A 19,332-nucleotide genomic window follows, 5' to 3' on the forward strand; every position below is an offset into this window, starting at 1 on the left:
CCATGAATGTGTCTAGCTGTCTGGGTTTACATAACACTGCCCTCTACTGGATATGAAATCAGACTGAATGCATCCAATGAAGTGAGCTGTAGCTCATGAAAGCTTAATGTTCAAATAAATTTGTTAGTCTCTAAAGTGCTACAAGTCCTCCTTTTCTTTTTGTGAATACAGACTAACACGGCTGCTACTCTGAAACCAGACCTATTCAAGTAATTTGTGAGTTCCACACAGTGAGTATCGTACAACAAGTAGCATGTACCACTCTGAAATTGGCCACTTCTGCCTTTTTGTGTTTAGTCTTATAAACAGCAATGATGACATTCTGATCTATCCCTATACAAACAAATTACAGATTTTTCTCTTTTAAGAGTTGTCTGGCAGGTAAAAAAGAATAAACTAAACTACTTCAACTTGTAGAACTTTCATTGTATATAATCTTTTTCAAAGTGTCACTTAATGTTACTTAGCACTTTGTTCAGTTCCTTAAACATTTTAACTAACACTAACTTCATGTCAACCATGTGAGTCAGGTAGGCACTGTTGGGCAGACTTTTAAAATTCGGGTGCCTAAAGTTAGGTGTCCCAATTTAAAAATTCAGGGCTTGATGTTGCACTATTTTCTTCCTCATGCAGTCATTTGAACTATGACAACTGGATGTGAAATGTTGTTATGCAGACGTAAATGACCCCACAAGGAACAAAGCAGTGGAAAAGCTGACCTTTTGGCCATTAAATTGCATTTTATATATGAGGAATGAAGAAAGTGAACTTCACTATCTCTAGGGCTGGCTGAAAATAAACATTCTGTTCCATGAAATATTTCCAGGTTTAACTATTTTTGTTCTGGGGAGGGAGACAGACACACACACACACACCCCTCTACCAACAGCCAGTAGTTAGAGCACTGCCTTGATGTGGGAAACTCAGGTTCATGTCCTTGCTCTTTACAAGCTGAGTCTCCAGGTGAGTGCCCTGACCACCAGCCTATGGTTTCTCCAGTTGTGACCATAAATTCAACTGTGGAAAATTTTCAGTTTTGATAAATGACTGTTTTCTGACAAAGTCAAAAAATTTCGGACGAGCTCTAATTACTGCTTATGAAAGGAACTCCATTGAACTGATAGGGGATACTGCTTATTTACACTGATGTAAGTGAGACTAGAATTTGGCCCTACGCATCTTATTCATGAGCGTTCCTTAGTGTAGCAGAGAATGAGGGAAACAAAGCAGTAATGTACCCCCAGAGGTCTTGAAGAGGGACTTATGAGATCCATGTTTCAGCAACTAGGACACAGTCCTCTCTATAGGAATTTGCCCAGCTGTGATATTTTGACCTACATCTATTTGAAGTTATTGAGCATTTCCTTTTGCACAGCTTTCCTCTCTCCCAAGCATTACCTGTTGCGAACATGCATGGGTGACTATCATGAGTTCCATCCAGTTGACCTAATCTACATGTTCTGCTGAGGAATACAGCTGCATATACTGACTGATATAGCTGAGGAAAGTCGTCCCACTAGGCCAGAGCAGGTAAAAAGTTCCCCTGGTCTCATTCCCAAGAGCCAACTGCAATGTGAGCAGTACGGCAAAGAGGAATCTTTGCTCCTTGGAATGGGCAGGACTGTGCAGCTAAAAAGGCTGACTAGAGTTCATGGCCAGATCTGGGCCAAGCTGTTTCCTTAATGCAGTAACTCATTTCACTACAAGATGACCTTTTCTCTCATTCTTCAATGCTTACACACAAAATTCATTGTTACAGGTCACTCACATTAAAATATAATGGTGTCTTTGTGCTGAATTGTTTTAGCCTTTAAAAAACATACATCCCATGGATACTTTTAAGACCTGATTCTCCATTGCCTTGTAATTGTGTGCAGTCACTTCCACCTGTGCAAAGTGAGAGTTTAAACTGCAATTCTGATTAGATAGCAACACATTTTGAATGCACGTTTCGCAACTGTAATGACTACTCAAGGTGGCTTCACCGGTCACACTACTTTATGCTTGTTGAAAATCAAACTTGTGCAGCAGGGTGGGGTGGCGGGGGATGGAAGTCAAAAGAGAAACCCCACGTACTGCAATAGGCTTAGTTAGCTGAATCTGACCCTCATGAGCAACAGGGGTCAAAATCATAGAGGTGAAGGGGGAGACAAAGAGTAAGTACCAGAGAGGGGTAGTAAGGAATCACCAACAAGCTGATGGATTGACATCTACTATTCATTTTACTATCGCCCCAGAAACTGATATAGCATTTATGCCGTTACTGGGGGAGATAGTACCTGAAGCAGAGTGGAAACAGCCAAACTAATCACACAAGATCCTGATGCAGGAAAGTGAAAGTGATAACTTGAGAAAGAGTGCTGGGGTTACAAGTAGGGGGCAGTTGCTGCAACTAAAGCTAATGCCTGTGGTGACTTTGGCACATTTGTAAGTCAAAATAAATAGTAGTCAACGACACGCTGCTATTCCCCCCTACCCCCTCCATTAAGACTTTACATTGCAGGTATTTGTGTCACATCATTCTGATTAACAGCAGAACAGCCATCCAGCCAAAGAGAAAAGATTTGGAGGATGAGATAAGAGTTTTCCAAATACCAGGCCCTGAGGGTGGAAGGAGGAATGAACTAAAGCAATAAGGCCCATCTACATTACAAGCCTAACCATGACAGTATGCTGTTGTCTGGCTTGGTCAGAGGCATTATTTTTAGTATATATTATGTTTATTACAGTAGTTGGCCAGGGCCAAACCAAGAATGGGTGCCCATTGTGCTAGGCTCTCTCCAAACACACAGTAACAGAGAGTCCCTGCCCTTCCGTGTTCTACCATGGTTTTGGATTTGTAGTGTGGACAGGACATTATCACAGAACCTTGTTAGAGAAACATGTAAGATCATTACCTAGACTGTAGTGTTAGGATATAGATATGCAGGCCTGTCTGTAAAGGCCTATACTCTAAGAATGTAGGTGCATTCTTATCACTTAGCTAGTTATAGAGGTATAAAAGAAAGAATTAAAATCACTGTCTGCCGGCGTAAGGGCCTTCTCTTACCGTGACAGTCAGAGGCCCTGTTCTTAGGCTAAGGCCTTTGGCGAAGCAGCGGAGGCAGCCATAAGCTGGGAAGTGAACGGTCACATCCTTACATTCCAAACTAGTCACATTGAAATACGGTGCTATTGGGCTGTTAGGAATACAACCCTGTCCTGATAAGGCGTATTGCCTCCAGAGAAAGGGAAGTGCCTAGAAGATGTAAAAGGAAACTTAGTTTGATAGCATCCTGTTCGGTAAGAACTCACATCAATAGACACAGCTGGGAAACTCTTATGTCTTTATAGATGTAGTTGTGAAATCCTCCCTTCTGTATTGTTTTGTCATTATAGTTCCCTCTTTGCTATTGTTTATCTGCATGGCCTCTGTCTGGTTCTGTAATTGTTTCTGTCTGCTGTATAATTAATTTTGCTGGGTGTAAACTAATTAAGGCGGTGGGATATAATTGGTTAAACAATCATGTTACAATATGTTAGGATTGGTTAGTTAAATTTCAGGAAAATGATTGGTTAAGGTATAGCTAAACAGAATTCAAGTTTTACTATATAGTCTGCAGTCAATCAGGAAGTAAGGTGGGGATGGGAACAGGGGATGGGCGTGGGGAAATTGGAATCATGTTTTGCTAATGGGGGGGGAATGGGAACAGGGATACAGGTAAGGCTTTGTGGCTTCAGAGTTGGGAAGGGGGACACTAAGGAAGGAAACTGGAATCATGCTTGTTGGAAGTTCATCCCAATAAACATTGAATTGTTTGCACCTTTGGACTTCGGGTATTGTTGCTCTCTGTTCATGCGAGAAGGACCAGGGAAGTAAGCGGGTGAAGGAATAAGCCCCTAACATGTAACATGATTCCTTTAATACAGTTCTGTAACCATGTTGTCCCATCTACACTACAAACAAAAAGAGTGATAGAAAACAGTTTCCCCTCACAGTAACAGGCATCAGTGATTGACAAGAATGAAAAAAAAAAAACAAAACCAAACCACAAAAAAAAGACCATTACTTAATTTGCTTATTGCCAAAAAACTGACTTCCCCCCACAAAAGAGTGAGGAGCATTTTGCAAACCTGTGTTTAGGTAATCTGATGTTAGAATCAAATTTAGGCCCCTAATTTGCTATCAGATACGCACAGCAGTACACTTAATGCCTGCATAGAGGCCCTACTGAAGCCAATGAGGTCTGCCTACACTGATCCAATTGCAGGATGGGGGCAATGATTATGATTAATAAGTGACTAGGATATGTACTTAATGAAATATGTTTTATATTGGCTTCATCTCTAACATGTGAGCCATCCCAATTAACATTGCTTCCTTCTTTTTATACATAACACACACCTTTATATAAATCATCTATTTACGACTGCCTAGAAGTAAAGTTCTCGCCCCCCATTTATAATTAAATAATAGAAAATAAAACGATCCACTTTGTTTGCCTTACAGTAGACCTGTTAGGCAGAAGGATTACATAGGTTAATAGAGAGTACATAGTGGGAGAAAAATCATACATACCTGGTATCGAATTGAGTGTCACCCAGAAATGTTCATCTGGACTATAGGTGTCCTTGGACCATGCAAGTAAATCAATGGCACGTTGGTCTCTGAGAACAAACTCGGTAAAGTCCCTTGTGACAGCAATATAAGCAGAGCCAAAGTAGATGATCAGATTGTGTGGAGGTGGTGCTTTTCGTACAAAGGTCCGCAGCATGAAAGAAGTGAAACTATATATTTGTTCCCTGTGGATATATTTGGTCCTTCTGAGAATATGGGCAGGAGGCAGACGTCCAGGAGTGATGTTTTTCCCTTTAAATTTTTTCAGATACTGAACTATTTCCTTGTTGGTTTTCAAGGGGAAATCTTGTCCACATGTGTTGAGAAGGTACTTCCACCGAACTCCTGATTCCAGCAGGTCTTTCATGCAGTTCAAATCTGCCTGAAGTCTGGATATTCCAGCATATACCACTAGCTCCATTTTAGAGGCAAGAAAAGCATTGGGAAAACAGTTCAATAACTTCTCCACATCTTGCTTAAACTGAGCAGTTGCTTTCCTATCCACATGGATACAGTAAACGTTTTGGGGCATATAAATAGCCCTGAAAAGTCTTTCAAAAGTATCAAGTTCCTTATGAAGGGTTATGATATAAGCCAAAGGAAAGGCAGCTTCTTCTGCCGAGAGAGGGCTGGTTATATAGTGATTTTGAATTAAGTATTTGGTGCAACTGGTTCTCCCAAATGACATTTTTAATATGTTTTCTTGTACAAAAAATGCCTTCTCTTTAATAAGTGCATTACAGGCTTCTGCTAAGATAGAACTCCCTGAGAGGTTCAACTTCCGAAGGTTTTTTTGCTCAGGTGAACTAATAGTATAAAGAACTAATGAAACTGAAATACTAAGAACAAGCACAACAAGAAAGCAAAATATCCGTGAATTCATTGTTACTTTTAAAAAGTTTTCCCCGCTTAAAATATTGTAAAAAGAACAGAGTACAAAACATAAATCATCCACCAACTCGCTCTATCGGCTGCCTCCGTACAGAGCTGAAGAGGATGTTGTTCATTCTGATGCTTGCTATGTGACTATTTCCTTTACTGTCCTTAACATCTGTAACCATCATCTTGATGAAAAGGGTCTCAATGGGCTTGTAGATTGAAAACTCTTGTACTGCATTCTAAGATTTAAACAGATATAATTCCAGTTAGTGGTTTGGTAAAGAGAATACAGGTTTAAACATTTTGGAATGCCCATGTCTGATCACCATTTACCCACTGACTTTTTTTTTTTTTAGAAACTTCTCTATCATTTCCGTATCATAACCATCATCCACACAGACTACAAGTGTCAATAATTAATTTGCACTCCTGTTAGCAGAATCAGCAGAGGCTGCCAGCGACTGAATAGAGACTGGGAGTGGCTGGGTCATTACACAAATTGAATCTATTTCCCCATGTTTAGTATCCTCACACCTTCTTGTCAACTGTCTGAAATGGGCCATCTTGATTATCACTACAAAAGTTTTTTTTCCTCCTGCTGATAATACCTCATCTTAACTAATTAGCCTCTCTCAGTTTGTATGGCAACTTCCAACTTATCTGTATGTGTATATCTATATATATATCTTCTTACAATATGTTCCATTCTATGCATCTGATGAAGTGAGCTGTAGCTCACGAAAGCTTATGCTCTAATAAATTTGTTAGTCTCTAAGGTGCCACAAGTACTCCTGTTCTTTTTGTGGATACAGACTAACACGGCTGCTACTCTGAAATCTGATCCCTAGAAGAGGCTGTTCAAGGTTAGAAATATTTGTGGAACAATTGGGGGAGAGTTTATCTATTCTGTGCTCAAATAAAGGACTTAGTTATAGCAAATAAAGGCTGTCTCTACAGCTGCTGGTCTGGCACTTTTCATGAGCATTTAATCCACTCCATTAAAGCAGTTATTAACATTGCTGCTACCTCTGCAATGGGGAGAGCAAGCATGCTTCTTTTGGCTCCTCAGTGGAGTTTGCTTTTTGAGACCCACCCTGGGCCTTGTGGTCTCTTGGTTTTCCGATTGTACTTTAGAGCTGCCCAGAAAACAGAATTCCCTCCTATGGAAATTGTTGAATTTTTAAAAAATAATTGTCCTGAAATGGGACAAAAAGGAGAAGATTTGAAATTTTTCACAAGAGGAAAATTTTTAAAATAATTAGTTTTGGGGGAACCAAAACAGAATTTGTAGTTTACTTCCTAGCTTCTCGGGGAGTCAGGCTGACAAGGTAGGCAGGGAGCCAGGGGACCTGGGCAGCCCATCAGGCCAGCTTCCAGAGAGCTGCAGGTCCCAGGAGCCTTGCAACTCATCAGATCGGCTGCCAGGGAGCCGTGTTTTCATGAACATTTCAATTTCATGGATCCAATATTGTCTAATGAAAAATTTTGACTGTACTTTGCTTTAATCTTCACTGGTAGCATGAAGAAATGTTCTACTGTAATCCAAGTCCAATGTGGTATGTTGCACCTGGATGTGACATTATATGCGACAAGTAGTGAAGGAACAAAAACTCTTCAACACAGTGTCCACTAAAGTCTTATTCTTAGCTGTCTCTCTGCTGTTCCCCAGGTTCTCATCAGTCACCATTAACAACTCCATCTGTTCCTCCACCTTGTCTCTCTTGCAACTCCAAGCCAGTAATAACCAGACCACCCAAAAAGAAGAAAAGACAAGCCTACCTGGGTGAGACAGCATACAGACACGCACCCTGGCACAATGCAGCAGGGATGCACCAACACTCCAGACAAACTGGAGGAAAGATAAAACAGCACATCAGTGAAAATGCCAGCTCAGGCCACGTGATCCAATAATACAGTTACAAATAATCCAGATGTCAGGTCTTCTCAAGGCTAGAAAACCCCATTTAAACAAATATCAGAGACCAGATAAAACATTTCCTGCTCTGCTGCCATCTCGATACACCTTTGTGCTTCAGGAAAGTAATTTCCTAACGAGAGGTGGTAGTTTTTGTTATTTGTGAATTCCTAATAGACCCAGAGATTTAAACAAAAAAGAGAGCAACTAAGTGACCCCTTTAGTTGCTAGCCAAGCACATTTTGTAAAGCAAGCATTCCTGTTACAGAGGCACACGCTCGCTCTCTCTCTGAATAGCCACAGCATTTACAATAGTGATGTGTGCTTATCTTAGTACAGATCTGTACAAACAACCCACCATCAGACATTGCAGTGCAAACAGAACTGTGTCATCTAACTCATCCTCCAGTAGTACTCCGGCTTTAGGGAAAGTAGGCTATTGCAACCTTTTTTTCATTTAAAGTTAATTTAGTGATGTTATATTACACCATTGAGGGTTCGGCTCTGACGCCTACAGTCTCAAGTTCAACAGAGTTAACTCTGCTTGTTTTAGATCTAGAGTCATAGGAACACATGAAACCGTGAGCAAGTAACACAACCATAAGAACAAGGTCCACTATCTTTTATCAGTTTTATTAAAGTTACTAACAAAGTTACAAATATCACAGCATATACAGCTCCTAAATATATCCATGAACCAGTTATAACTACAGACGTACTCACATCCTCCTAGATAGGGTTAGAGTCTGCTGGCTCTCTCATAGATTGACCATCAGTAAAGGGATGGTTCCTGCTGGAGTTCTCCCATAGGAAGCTCAATTTTCCCGCTCTGGGCACCCCTTTTTATAATGTGATTCTGCCTATACCTACATTCTGCTCATGCACATGAAAGTGTCAGTGCTCTTTTTCCTTATTGGTCTGATGTCCCCTAGAAACATAAGGGATCCTGATTTCGATCAATCATGTAGGTTCTCTTTATTCTCATCAGCACTGATGCACAACTCGCATCCTGTGCTTAAGACACATGTTGGAGACAGATGTGCCTCTAGAGCATTTTTATTATTTAAAACATTAAAATGAATCTTCTGGCTAATTTTTCACAATATTACCACTTGGTACCTCTTTTCCGATAATCTTAGGACATCAGGTTATTCTTCAGGCACTTTCTTATGCCAGAATTTCTTGTTTTCAAAGCCTAAAATAGCTAAGCTAAAATTTTACAGGCCTCATCCTACAGGTCTTGCATTTCAGCCTTTCTTACTTAGATAGCTAATACATGATTCCCTCTAAATACTGATCAATCTTAGACTTCTATAATCCTACAACTTAACTCTATTCAACATGCAATGATTAAATATTACATTATATTAATTAATCATAACATCACACAATAAATGGATAATAAACTAAAATCACTGGCTATTCTGTAATTAAAAACCAGTTATCATAGAGCAGTATTTCTCAACTGTGGCCACCAGGGGCTTTTCTTGCTGCCACAGGCTCCTGGGCAGTGATTAGGGGCAGGGAGGGAAGCAGCAGCCCTTTCCCCAGGGCTACCAGCAGGGGTTGGGCCCTGCCCCTCTCTGGAGCCAGAAATGCTAGAGGAGCAGGCAGCCCGTGTGAGTTCCCCACCTTCCTAGGGCCGGTGGAGCTTGGACTTCTGGCTTTAGCCCTGGGGTGGCAGGTGGCGGATGGCAGGCTACAGCCATGGGGTGGTGGGCTCTTCAGTCCTGCATCTTAAATCTCCATCTGACGCAGAACCGCGTTCAGAAGCACAGGCTCCTGGACCCAGCTGGCGGGGGCGGGGATAGTTTTTGGGTCTGGGCTGGAGGAGCTTGTCAACATAATTCCAGACACAGAAGAGAAATCCTCACCCCATGTCAGGCTGGTTCTGGCTAGTTTAATAGGTTGATTAGCTTGTGCTGTCACTAATTATTGCTACACCCTTTCAGCCTAAAATAGCAGAAGAGCCTCCTTGAAAAACTAAATACTCCTTCTGGCTCTCCCCTCTTAATCCCAAAGCTGTGTTCAGAATAATGACTGGAGATTGATCACTGGCTGGATTTCTTCTGCAGCAAAGGCAGACTTTGAAATGCAGAAACTAGAAGTGCTCCCCGCTGAAATGCTAGTTAAACAGTCGCTGCCCAGCAACTAGTGCAACCCACATCATGACATTAATGCTCATATAAGCCATTGGCTGCTTTGGCTCATATGCCTCTTCCCCTGTATTCCAATCTCACTTCACTAGTTGCTTGCCTGGATAGGGTGGCAGAAACATTATTACAAAGAAAACAAACTCAAGTCCCTTTATATTTTAAAGCAATTAACCACTGGAACAATATAGCCAGGGTTCTGGTGGATTCTCCCTCACTGCCCATTGTTAAATCAAGACAGGATGTTTTTCTAAAAGCTCTGCGGTAGCAATGATTTGGGGACAGATCTCTAGGCTGGTTTAGAGGAGGGCAGACGAGATTATATCTCTATGATCCCTTCTGACCTTGGAATTTATTAATTATTCCGGTTTCTCCACTTCCTGGGAGGGGGGTCAGACACATGGAGTGAGTCTGATCTTCCTGGGAGAAAGCAAGAATTACACTGATGCCCAACGTGCAGGCAGAGCTGGGGCTGTGGACTAAAAGCGAGCACGTGAATTCACATCGCAGCTTGCGCTGCCTTCCCCGGCACCTGTGGAATGCAACAGGCACTGAGCTCCAGGTCCCCTTTCAACACAAAGGGGAGAAGTGTGGGTTGGGGGGGACCCCAGCTGTTGATCAGAGCGATCACATGTCAATCAAGTTTCCCATCTATAGCGAAGGGGTGATCGCAGTGGTGCAAGGGGATACCGGAAAGGGATTTCTGTGAGTCCAATGGATGTAAAATCAGCTGTACACTAACACTGATGGCTCCCACCCCCGAAGGCCCCCACCAGTCTGTGCTGGTATCCAAAGGAGAGAGCAGGGGGTGAAGAGGAGCGGGCCAAGCCGGGGACCCTTTGGTGCCTGGGCCAGCGCCATGGTAAACCCAGTACTGGCTCTGGTCCCCAGCTGCAGAGCTTAAGCCTGGACCCACTGACCCTCACTGCCTCCCCCAACCCCCCATCCATCTCCCTGGCCTCCAATGCCTTGCTACCCACCTCCCCATCCAGGGCCTAGTTTGCTGGGCTTTGTAAATTTTCTGTGAAAAGTGATATTTGTATGTTTGTTAATATCACTTTTCACTGCCTCCCAGCTAGCTAGCAAGACTGCTGCTGTGAAAAATGATATTAACAAACATACATATATCACTTTTCATAGCAGCAGACTTACTAGCTAGCAAGTCTTTAAAAAAGCAAAAGAAACAACAACAACAAACATCATGCAAAGCACCTTATTTTTGTTTCTATTCTGTTTAGGCCCAGTAAAGAATAGAGACAACTGTACATTATTTGTATTATTGAGTTTTCAAAAAACCCAAACCCTTACATAAATAAATGACAAAGATTTGGACATGTATATGTGCATATTTATTTGTTTTTCCTAAAGTTGAGTATTTTAGGAAAAATTGTAGAGCAGCCACCAGCAAGAGTTGGTGGCCACACTCTGAGGCCACCAAAAAAATTGTTGTGAGAACCCCTGAAGGACCCGTTAGTGCTGATGCAAGGGCCAGCTGGCTTCCATTTTAAAAACTTATCGTATTTGACTGGAGTTTATAAATTACTGTTGTACTAGAATCATGAAAAAAGCGCCTTGTTTTATTGTTTTGTTTGTTTAATTATTATTTGCCTTGTGGTCGCAACCAACGTAACTGATCTGAATTAAAGACCTCATTTTACAAATATAAATGCATGTGTTTAACTTTGTGAACATGAGTCCAATGAGAGTATTTACATGCGCAAAGCTAAGCATGTGTTTGTGGGATCAGGGTTCACGAGACTCGTTCAAAGGGGAATACCAGGTTTAATCATCTATTAAAGATGAACATTGTAAACTACATGTATTGATGAGCTCAAAATTAAATTCTAGGTCATTGGGCGAAAATATATCTAAACTCAGTTGCCTATGTAACCTGGGAAAGGAGTGGCCATTGTCCACGATAAATGTTATTATATCTCCAAGCTGTAATAAAAGAAAAAAAAATCTTGCTTACTTACCTAGGGTTAGCTTATGGCTTTGGCACAAACCCTGTATAGAAGGTGCTTGAAAGCAACCACACGTGGAATAAATTATGTCTCCTGGAAGTATTAACTTCAGAAATGTAGGGCTAGAGAGGACCTTGGGAAGTCATCGAGTTCAGACCCCTGCGCTGAGACAGGAACAAGTATACCTACACCGTCCCTGTCAGGGGTTTCTCCAGCCCGTTCTTAAAAACTGCCAATAATAGGAATTCCACAGCCTGCCTTGAAAACCTAATCTACAATTTAACTACCTGCATGATGTAAAGTTTTTCTTAATACCTAACCTAAATCTCCCTTGCTGCAGATTAAGCCAATCACATCTTGTTCTCCCTTCAGCGGACGTGGAGAACAATTGATCACCATCCTCTTTATAACAGCCCTTAACATATTTAAAGACTGTTATCAGGTCCCACCTTGGTCTTCTTTTCATGCCCAGTTCTTTTAACCTTTCCTCATAGGTCAGGTTTTCTAAACCTTGTATCACTTGTGTTGCTCTCCTTGGGGTTCTCTCCAGTTTGTCCACCTCTTTCCTAAAGTGTGGTGCCCAGAATTGGACACAGTACTCAAGATGAGGCCTCACCAATGCTGAGTAGAGCAAGATCATTACCTCCCATGCCTTACTTACGACACTCCTGTTAATATACCCAGAATGATATTAGCCCTTTTTGCTACTGAATCACAGTGTTGACTCATATTCAATATGAGATCCAGTATAACCCCGCAGATCTTCTTCAGCAGTAATACTGCCTAGCCAGTTATTCCCCATTTTGTAGTTGGGCATTTGATTTTTCTTTCGTAAGTGGAGTACTGTGCATTTGTCTTTTTGAATTTCATCTTGTTGAGTTCAGACCAATTCTCCAGTTTACCAAGGTGATTTTTAATTCTGATCCTGCCCTCCAATGTGCTTGCATCACCTCCCAGCTTGGTGTCATCCACAAATTTTATAAGCGTACTCTTCACTCTATTATCCAGGTCATTAATAAAAATATTGAATAGTACTGGACCCAGGGCTGGCCCCTGCAGGATCCCACTAGATACGCCCTCTCAGTTGGACAGCGAACAATTGATAACTGTCATTCAACCAGTTTTGCACCCATCTTATAGTAATTTGATCTAGACCACATTTCTCTAGTTTGATTATGAGCAAAGCCGGATTTACAATGGCTCCAGTGGCTCCATGGAGCTGGGTCCATGCTCACAAGGGGCCCCAGCCTGCTCCGCTTGCACTGCGCCCCAAGGCCCCGCTGTGTTGGGGCACTAGGGAGTGGGGGTTTAATGTGGGAGGTACTGGGCAGTTGTGGGGCTGTGGGCAGGGGTGGTGTTTGTGCAGGGTGTCTTGCATTTGTGGGTGGGTCTGGGGGGGCACCGGGCATAGTGGGTCTGGGGTGGCTCTGGCCATATGGAGTTGGGGGGTGTTGGGTGGGGTGGCTGTGTGGTGTGGCATTGTCCTGCCCCTGAGGGGAAGAGGCATGCTGGCCACACAGGGCCGGGCAGGCCACTATGCGTCTGGCAACTGCCGGTTTGTAAATAGTGCCCTTGCATTGGGCGGAGTGGAGCCGGCCCTGCCACGCCATGCCCCATTGCCTCTGGGTGTCCCCTCGCTCTGGGGACTGACCTCCCCGCACCATGCTCCATTGCCTCCATGGGGGCCCACAAATGTGTTTGGCACCGGGCCCACAAAAGGTTAATCCGGTCCGGATTATGAGAATGCTATAGCATATCTAGTGCTTCCTCCTATCCACTACGCTTGTCAAAGAAGGAAATTAAGTTGTTTTGGCATGATTTGTTCTTGAGAAACCCATGCTGGCTATTCCTTATAATGCTATTATCCTCTAGGTATGTGCAAATTGATTTTTTAAATAATTTGTTCCAATGTCTTTCCAGGTATCGAAATTAGGTTGACTGGTCTATAATTCCCCAAGGCCTTTTTGTTCCCCCTTTTAAAGATAGTTACTATGTTTGCCCTTCTCCAGTCCCCTGGGACCTCACCCATCCTCTATAAGTTCTTGAAGATAATTGCTAATGGTTCCGAGATTGCTTCAGCTAGTTCCTTAAGTACCCTAGGTTGATTTTCCTCAGGGCCTGCTGATCTGAATATATCTAATTTATCTAAATATTATTTAACCTGTTATTTCCCTATATTGGCTTGCATTTCTTCTCCGCTTTTGCTAATATTAATTGTGTTGAATATCTGGTCACCGTTAACCTTTTCAGTGAAGACTGAAGCAAAATAGACATTAAACACCTTAGCCTTGTTAATGTCATCAGTTATTAGCTCTCCTTCCCTGCTAAGTAGAGGACCTACACTTTCCTTTGTCTTTCTCTTTTTTCGTGCTCCATCCATTGAGCCAAAGCCGTAAACAAAGCGAGTATGATACTAGGCCATGATTCAGGACAGTACTTAAGAACATGCCTAACTTTAAGCTTGTGGGTCATCCCAACGATTTCAGTGAAACTTTTTGCGTTTAAAGTGAGGCATAGGCTTAAGCACCTTGCTAAATCTCAGTCTCTGCTTGCATCACATTTATATGGCATAAGTCCAAATATGATATTTATCTGTATTTCAGATCATGGCATGTGCTTGCCAGATAGAGAGGAAGATAAGCTCCCTATCCCAAAGTGTGCAATTTCAGAAGAACAGCCAGTTAAAGAAGGAGGGGAAGGGGTGCATCATACAAGCAAAATGATTAGGGTGATGACGGGCACATGTTTCCTTAGTTATGTATGGGGGGGGTTAGTTTTTCAGGCAAAGATGCTAAATTTGTGTCTCCCCACCATCCCTCCATAATTCAACCCCCCTTGAGGTCCTCCCACCCAAATCCAAGCATCATTTCTGGTGTCCACATGCTCCTCACACCAACATTTCAGCCTCTCTCTCCACACAAAGAAGTAGTTTACTCATAAGACAATAAATTAAACAGATAATATGCTGCCCACTGTCTGAAGCACTGAGTAGACCACACTTCATCTAACCTCTTCTCCTTATCACATACTGACCTAAAAGTTGATTAAATCTCTTTGAGACTTTCTTAGGTCCATCCCATGTTAGACACACCTTCTTCCAGCTCCTTGTATACAGTGCATAACAAAGCAGCTTCCCTACTGGTCTCAGTAACAACCTGTTGCTCGTGCATTAGTATGCAATACGTTATATATGTGTTTGATTTGGGTTTGTGAACAATATAAAACCAAAATATTCAGTATGTTCTTGATGAATTAACAGGTATTTATGGCTACTCTTAACCCCATCCATAGTATACACTGTATAGTTCTGGACATAATGTACTGTGGCTCATTTATGCATAGACAGAAAGTCGATGGTTAATATATGAGACCAAAAGTCACAACTAACTTGGAAACCAAAAGAGATTCAGAATCCTACCTGGCTGCAGCACAGGTCTGAGACAGAGAACAGAGCACAGACAGGGATGGGGCTAGGAATGAGAACTGAGTGACTGACCTGAGCAGATCACTGAATTAATAGAATTTATTTCCTCCTTCTTTTCTCACTCCTCCATCCAGTTTCATTCCTTTGGCTTCCCACTTAATCTCTGCATCAGTTGCTTCTTGTATTAGTGAAAAAGGGTAAGGCCTTTTTTGTTCTCCATCAGGAGAAGTTCTGGCTAGGTAAATAAAAGCAGAAGCGAAACTCCTGCTCCTTTTGAAACCACAGTACACACTCAGCTGCCTAAAACAGGTCATGCCATTTCAGGTTTTGGACACACCTCAAAGAGAGAAACACAAGTGAGCATATCCAAAAGGCATTTTGGGTGTGCATCTGCAAATGTATTCTTGGTAGGGAAGTCATCAGCTTCAAATACTTATATAAAATAGTTATAATATATAAGTAAAGCACTTGATGCCAATGGTTGTAATTGAAGAAAGGGAACAATTAACTTTCCTCAGCATGGAGGTACTATATAAACTTAGAAATATAGCTCAAAATGGTCTTACCTCAATGCCTAAATGTAGGCTTCTTGCAATAAATTGATGTATTCTGTAAAACTTGTGGTAACATGCTCTGGAACTTCAATAAGAACACACATACAAGATTAAAACTGAACTCTGAAACTGCACCTGCTTATGCTTTCTGGGCCTGATTCTGATTTCATGTACGCTTGTTTAGTACCCTTGCCTTCCGTGGAATTACTGCCTGTGCAAGTGAGACACCCTGTTTAGGGATCTGATTCTACACCCTGTAAGATCAATGGCAAAATCTTAATTTCTGTGGGAGCAGGAGCAGACCTTAAATATGCTTCCATTCATACAGACACCTGTGTGGGAGGTCAGAGTGTTCTGAGTGCAATTCCAGAGGCCTGGCCTGGGAAACTGAGAGGTTTAATTTGGGAATTTGGCCTTGAGCCTGGAGGTTGTCTCAACTCAGGTAGGAGTTTGTCATTCAGGTCACACAAACAATATCCAGAAACCTGGTGGTGAAAGGAGATTGTGCAAGAAGGACTTGGATTGCTTTATAAGCCTCAGGGAAAGGAGGGCTGGAATATTGGATTGCCCAACTCCTCCTTGTTTCTGTGCAATAAAGGAGAGGTGGTTTCTGGAGGCCCCCTATCACCCATGAAGATATACTGGGGGAATACTTTATGATGATCCATCTGCCTATGCTGTGGTGTAGAGCTCTGTTTTAGACAAGATTCAATAAGCAAATTCCTTTTTTGTACTTTTTCATAGGCTTTTCCTCTTCATGGCAAGCGTTTTCCTTCTGTACTTAGAACATGTGGCTAGATCTTTGGTCCTGCTTCTAGTTGCTTTGCACTGTTCAGACAACACAAAGGCAGCTGGAAAGCTGCGCTAATGTGGTACTGTGATAGTCTGTACCACTCTGTTCACCCCTTGTTGAGGATAGTAGTGTAAGGGCCCTACTGTCAATCAAATGTTAATCCCGCCCTTTGACCCCTTAAGCAGTGCCCACTTATCACTGGAAGTCCTGCCCCATGGGGATATTACTTCCAGTGTCAAGGCAGACACATGACTGGAAGCAAGGTGTGTCATGTGACCATGTGTCCTCCCACCACCCTCTACCATTCAGGATGGATTTCACCCCTGTAGGACCACCTCAAGAGGAGATTTGACCAATTGGGGAGTTCCAGAGTGGGGTGACCCGTCCGGAAGTGGGTCATGTGACCCCTCTAACAACTCCTCCCTCTACTCTCAACCAATTCTGATGGGTTTCGGCTGCAGAGGACTGCCCTGAGAGCAGATTTGACCAAAATAGGGCAGGTTCTGGAATGGGATGAACCGCCCAGAAGAGGGTCGTGTGACCCCTCTAAGAACTTCTCCCACCACCCTCTGCCAATCAGAGTGCAGCACCATCACCCCAGAAGTCCCAGTGTCGGGCAGAAGAGGCCATCCCTTACTAAGAACGTATGTTTTAGAAATTGTGGAAAGGCTGAGAGGAAACATGGACTCCTTCACCACGCCGTGAGAACTTTGGACTTTGTTTTAGCCCCAAGCACCTTTGGACTTGTGTGGAGAAAGCGCTACATCAGCGACACTTCCGACGAGGACGCTTTGACTCAACCATTGATGGATACGTCGGAACCTGACCCCGAAACCCAAACCCTCATGAGGCACCCTGATGAGTGTGACAACCTCTCATCATCCACCCCCCTGGAGGTGGAAGGCGATCATGGCTTGGGGGAGTCACCGGCGGACAAGATGAACATCACTTAGGTAAATGAATGATTAAGAAGTGACGTTTGAGGATGGGGTGTATTAGGGTTAGGAACTGACCCAGGATTGAGTAAATCTAAAAACAAGCAGTGGGGTGCTTACACTGTTTCTTTTCTGAAAATCTTTCAACAGCTCGACAATGCCTTTCTAGAGGCCTTTGAGAACTTATACATTGCTAGCCCTGTGAGAGTAAATATATCATGCATCAGCTGTTTTTGTTCATGTCTGAGGCACAGATCTCAAGAGGAAAATCCGGAAAAGGACAAAATGGAAGAATGAACCAGCTCAGACTCCCTCATGGTAGGGGTCATGGCATCCATTTTCACAGGCAGCTGTAAAAGATCGTGTTAAACCAGGCTATTAATAAAATTTATTTAAAGTGTCAATATGAATGTGTCCCCCTCCATACTCGTGTTAGTAAAAGTCAGTACCAGTAACAGTCATGTCTACACAGATGGCTCTGTTAAAGAAAACATATTACACCCCCGGGGAAGTTGGGAGCTTCAGTGGGGTGACCTCTGACAGTGCATAGTGCTCTACAATGTTAGCACTGCGTATGAACCCAAGTCCTGCAGTGATACTTGAGTTCACAGCTTTCTAGCCCAGAAGTGAGGTTGTTGTGTGTCCAACGAATGAATACTTAACCAGGTGATGGTCCATTTGATTTTGTTGACACCTGACTGAGGCATCAGCTAACCTTTTGTCGCTGGGGAACCGGTTTGTGACTGATCCCCAGACTTGGAACATGTCTTAGTTATATCATACAATAGAATCTTATAATTGTATGTGCAATGTTGCCACACACATATTTTACCAGGACAATAATGGTCAGCAAATTATGAGTTTTCAAATGACACCGCACAAGGCATACTTTGTATGAAATTCATCATAGACCTGTAAAAGGCATGAATACAGGGGTACAGACTGCAACAGGAGGTCAGTATCATTATTTCTGTTTTACAAATGGGGAAATTGAGGCACAGAGAGGGAAAGAGACTTGCCTGAGGTCACTCTGTAGGCCAGTGGCAGAGTCAGGAATAGAACCCACATATCCTGATCCAGTACTCTATCCATTAGGCCACACTGAGTCTCATAAAGAGCTAGCTGTTCCACATGAAGAAATGTGACCTTTCACCTAGCACTGCTTGGGTTTATTTATATTTTTACACAATATTCTGTGGCAGGTTGCACTGTTACAAGTAGTCTTCCAAGTTCTTTTTCTTAGCATGCAAGCAAATATTTCACCTGGGGAAGCTGTGCTGATTTTGTCCTGGGCAGAGGGAGGACCAGGAGAATTTGCTGTCTGAAATAAATTCTTGAGGCAGAATTCCTCCCTTGTAACTAGGCATTGGCTGAAATTCCTGAAAGAGGGGATTACCTTGCATGCTATATGACCACTTCTGTTCCAGGACTAGTGTTTATGTAAATAAAACAAGTTATACTTAGAATATACCCAGATTCTACTACACTGATTTCTCTCCACTATGAAGCTGACCTGCAAGGTCTCAGGCATTTGCTATCACTCAGAAGAGGGGCAAAAATATCCTTTTCCTAAAAGTGTATGTCTAATACCAGTTAACATGCCAGGTGAAGGGTTAAATCCCTATGGGAAAGCTGCTTTCCTAATCCTTGATGGCAGGGGATGGGTCAGGGGGATGCTTGATGGCGGGGGATGCTAATTGGATAAGCTGGGAGTTCCAGGGATTTGTAAATGGAGCAGGTGATACTGTATGGGAAGGATAATTGAAAGCTAATTTCCTTCAATCAATAATTGCCCACCAGGTGTTTTGAGCTCCATAAAAGAAGAGACTGGGCTCAGAGCTCCTGGAGAGATTTTCTTTGTCTAGAGAGGGTTGCTTGATGTCGATGGCTCTAAAATGTGAGGGGACTATTTCCTAAACATATTATTTCTTGTATATTTTCACTTAACCAGGACATTGGGCCTGATCTATTAAACAGGGCCCTGTAAGGCAAAGTGGTTGTGATGCATCCTTGGGTGGGAACCACCTGTTCTGGCAGTGATGTGCTTTATAATGTTATAACCAGGAGGTCCTGCAATAAGCATCTTCCAGAGTGTGTGATAATGCCAGTATCCTAGGG

At 42.6% G+C, this 19,332-nt stretch overlaps 1 protein-coding gene across 2 annotated transcripts in view; it reads right to left on the reverse strand.

The window, feature by feature from the left end:
- GCNT2 (glucosaminyl (N-acetyl) transferase 2 (I blood group)) overlaps nucleotides 1-19,332 on the reverse strand; it is a 73,638-nt gene that overhangs the window by 47,485 nt on the left and 6,821 nt on the right. Inside the window, exons 2-3 of one of the 2 annotated variants that reach the window (XM_077810648.1) lie at nucleotides 7,256-7,325; nucleotides 4,559-5,715 (exon numbers count right to left, since the gene is read on the reverse strand). In XM_077810648.1, the coding sequence (XP_077666774.1) occupies nucleotides 4,559-5,480 (922 nt within the window). In that variant the 5' untranslated portion in view covers nucleotides 5,481-5,715; nucleotides 7,256-7,325. The remainder of the gene's footprint in view (nucleotides 1-4,558; nucleotides 5,716-7,255; nucleotides 7,326-19,332) is intronic. The other variant, XM_077810649.1, reaches the window with a different exon arrangement.

Source organism: Eretmochelys imbricata, chromosome 2 (genome assembly GCF_965152235.1).
Source record: "Eretmochelys imbricata isolate rEreImb1 chromosome 2, rEreImb1.hap1, whole genome shotgun sequence".
In the NCBI taxonomy this organism is placed as follows: Eukaryota; Metazoa; Chordata; order Testudines; family Cheloniidae; genus Eretmochelys; species Eretmochelys imbricata.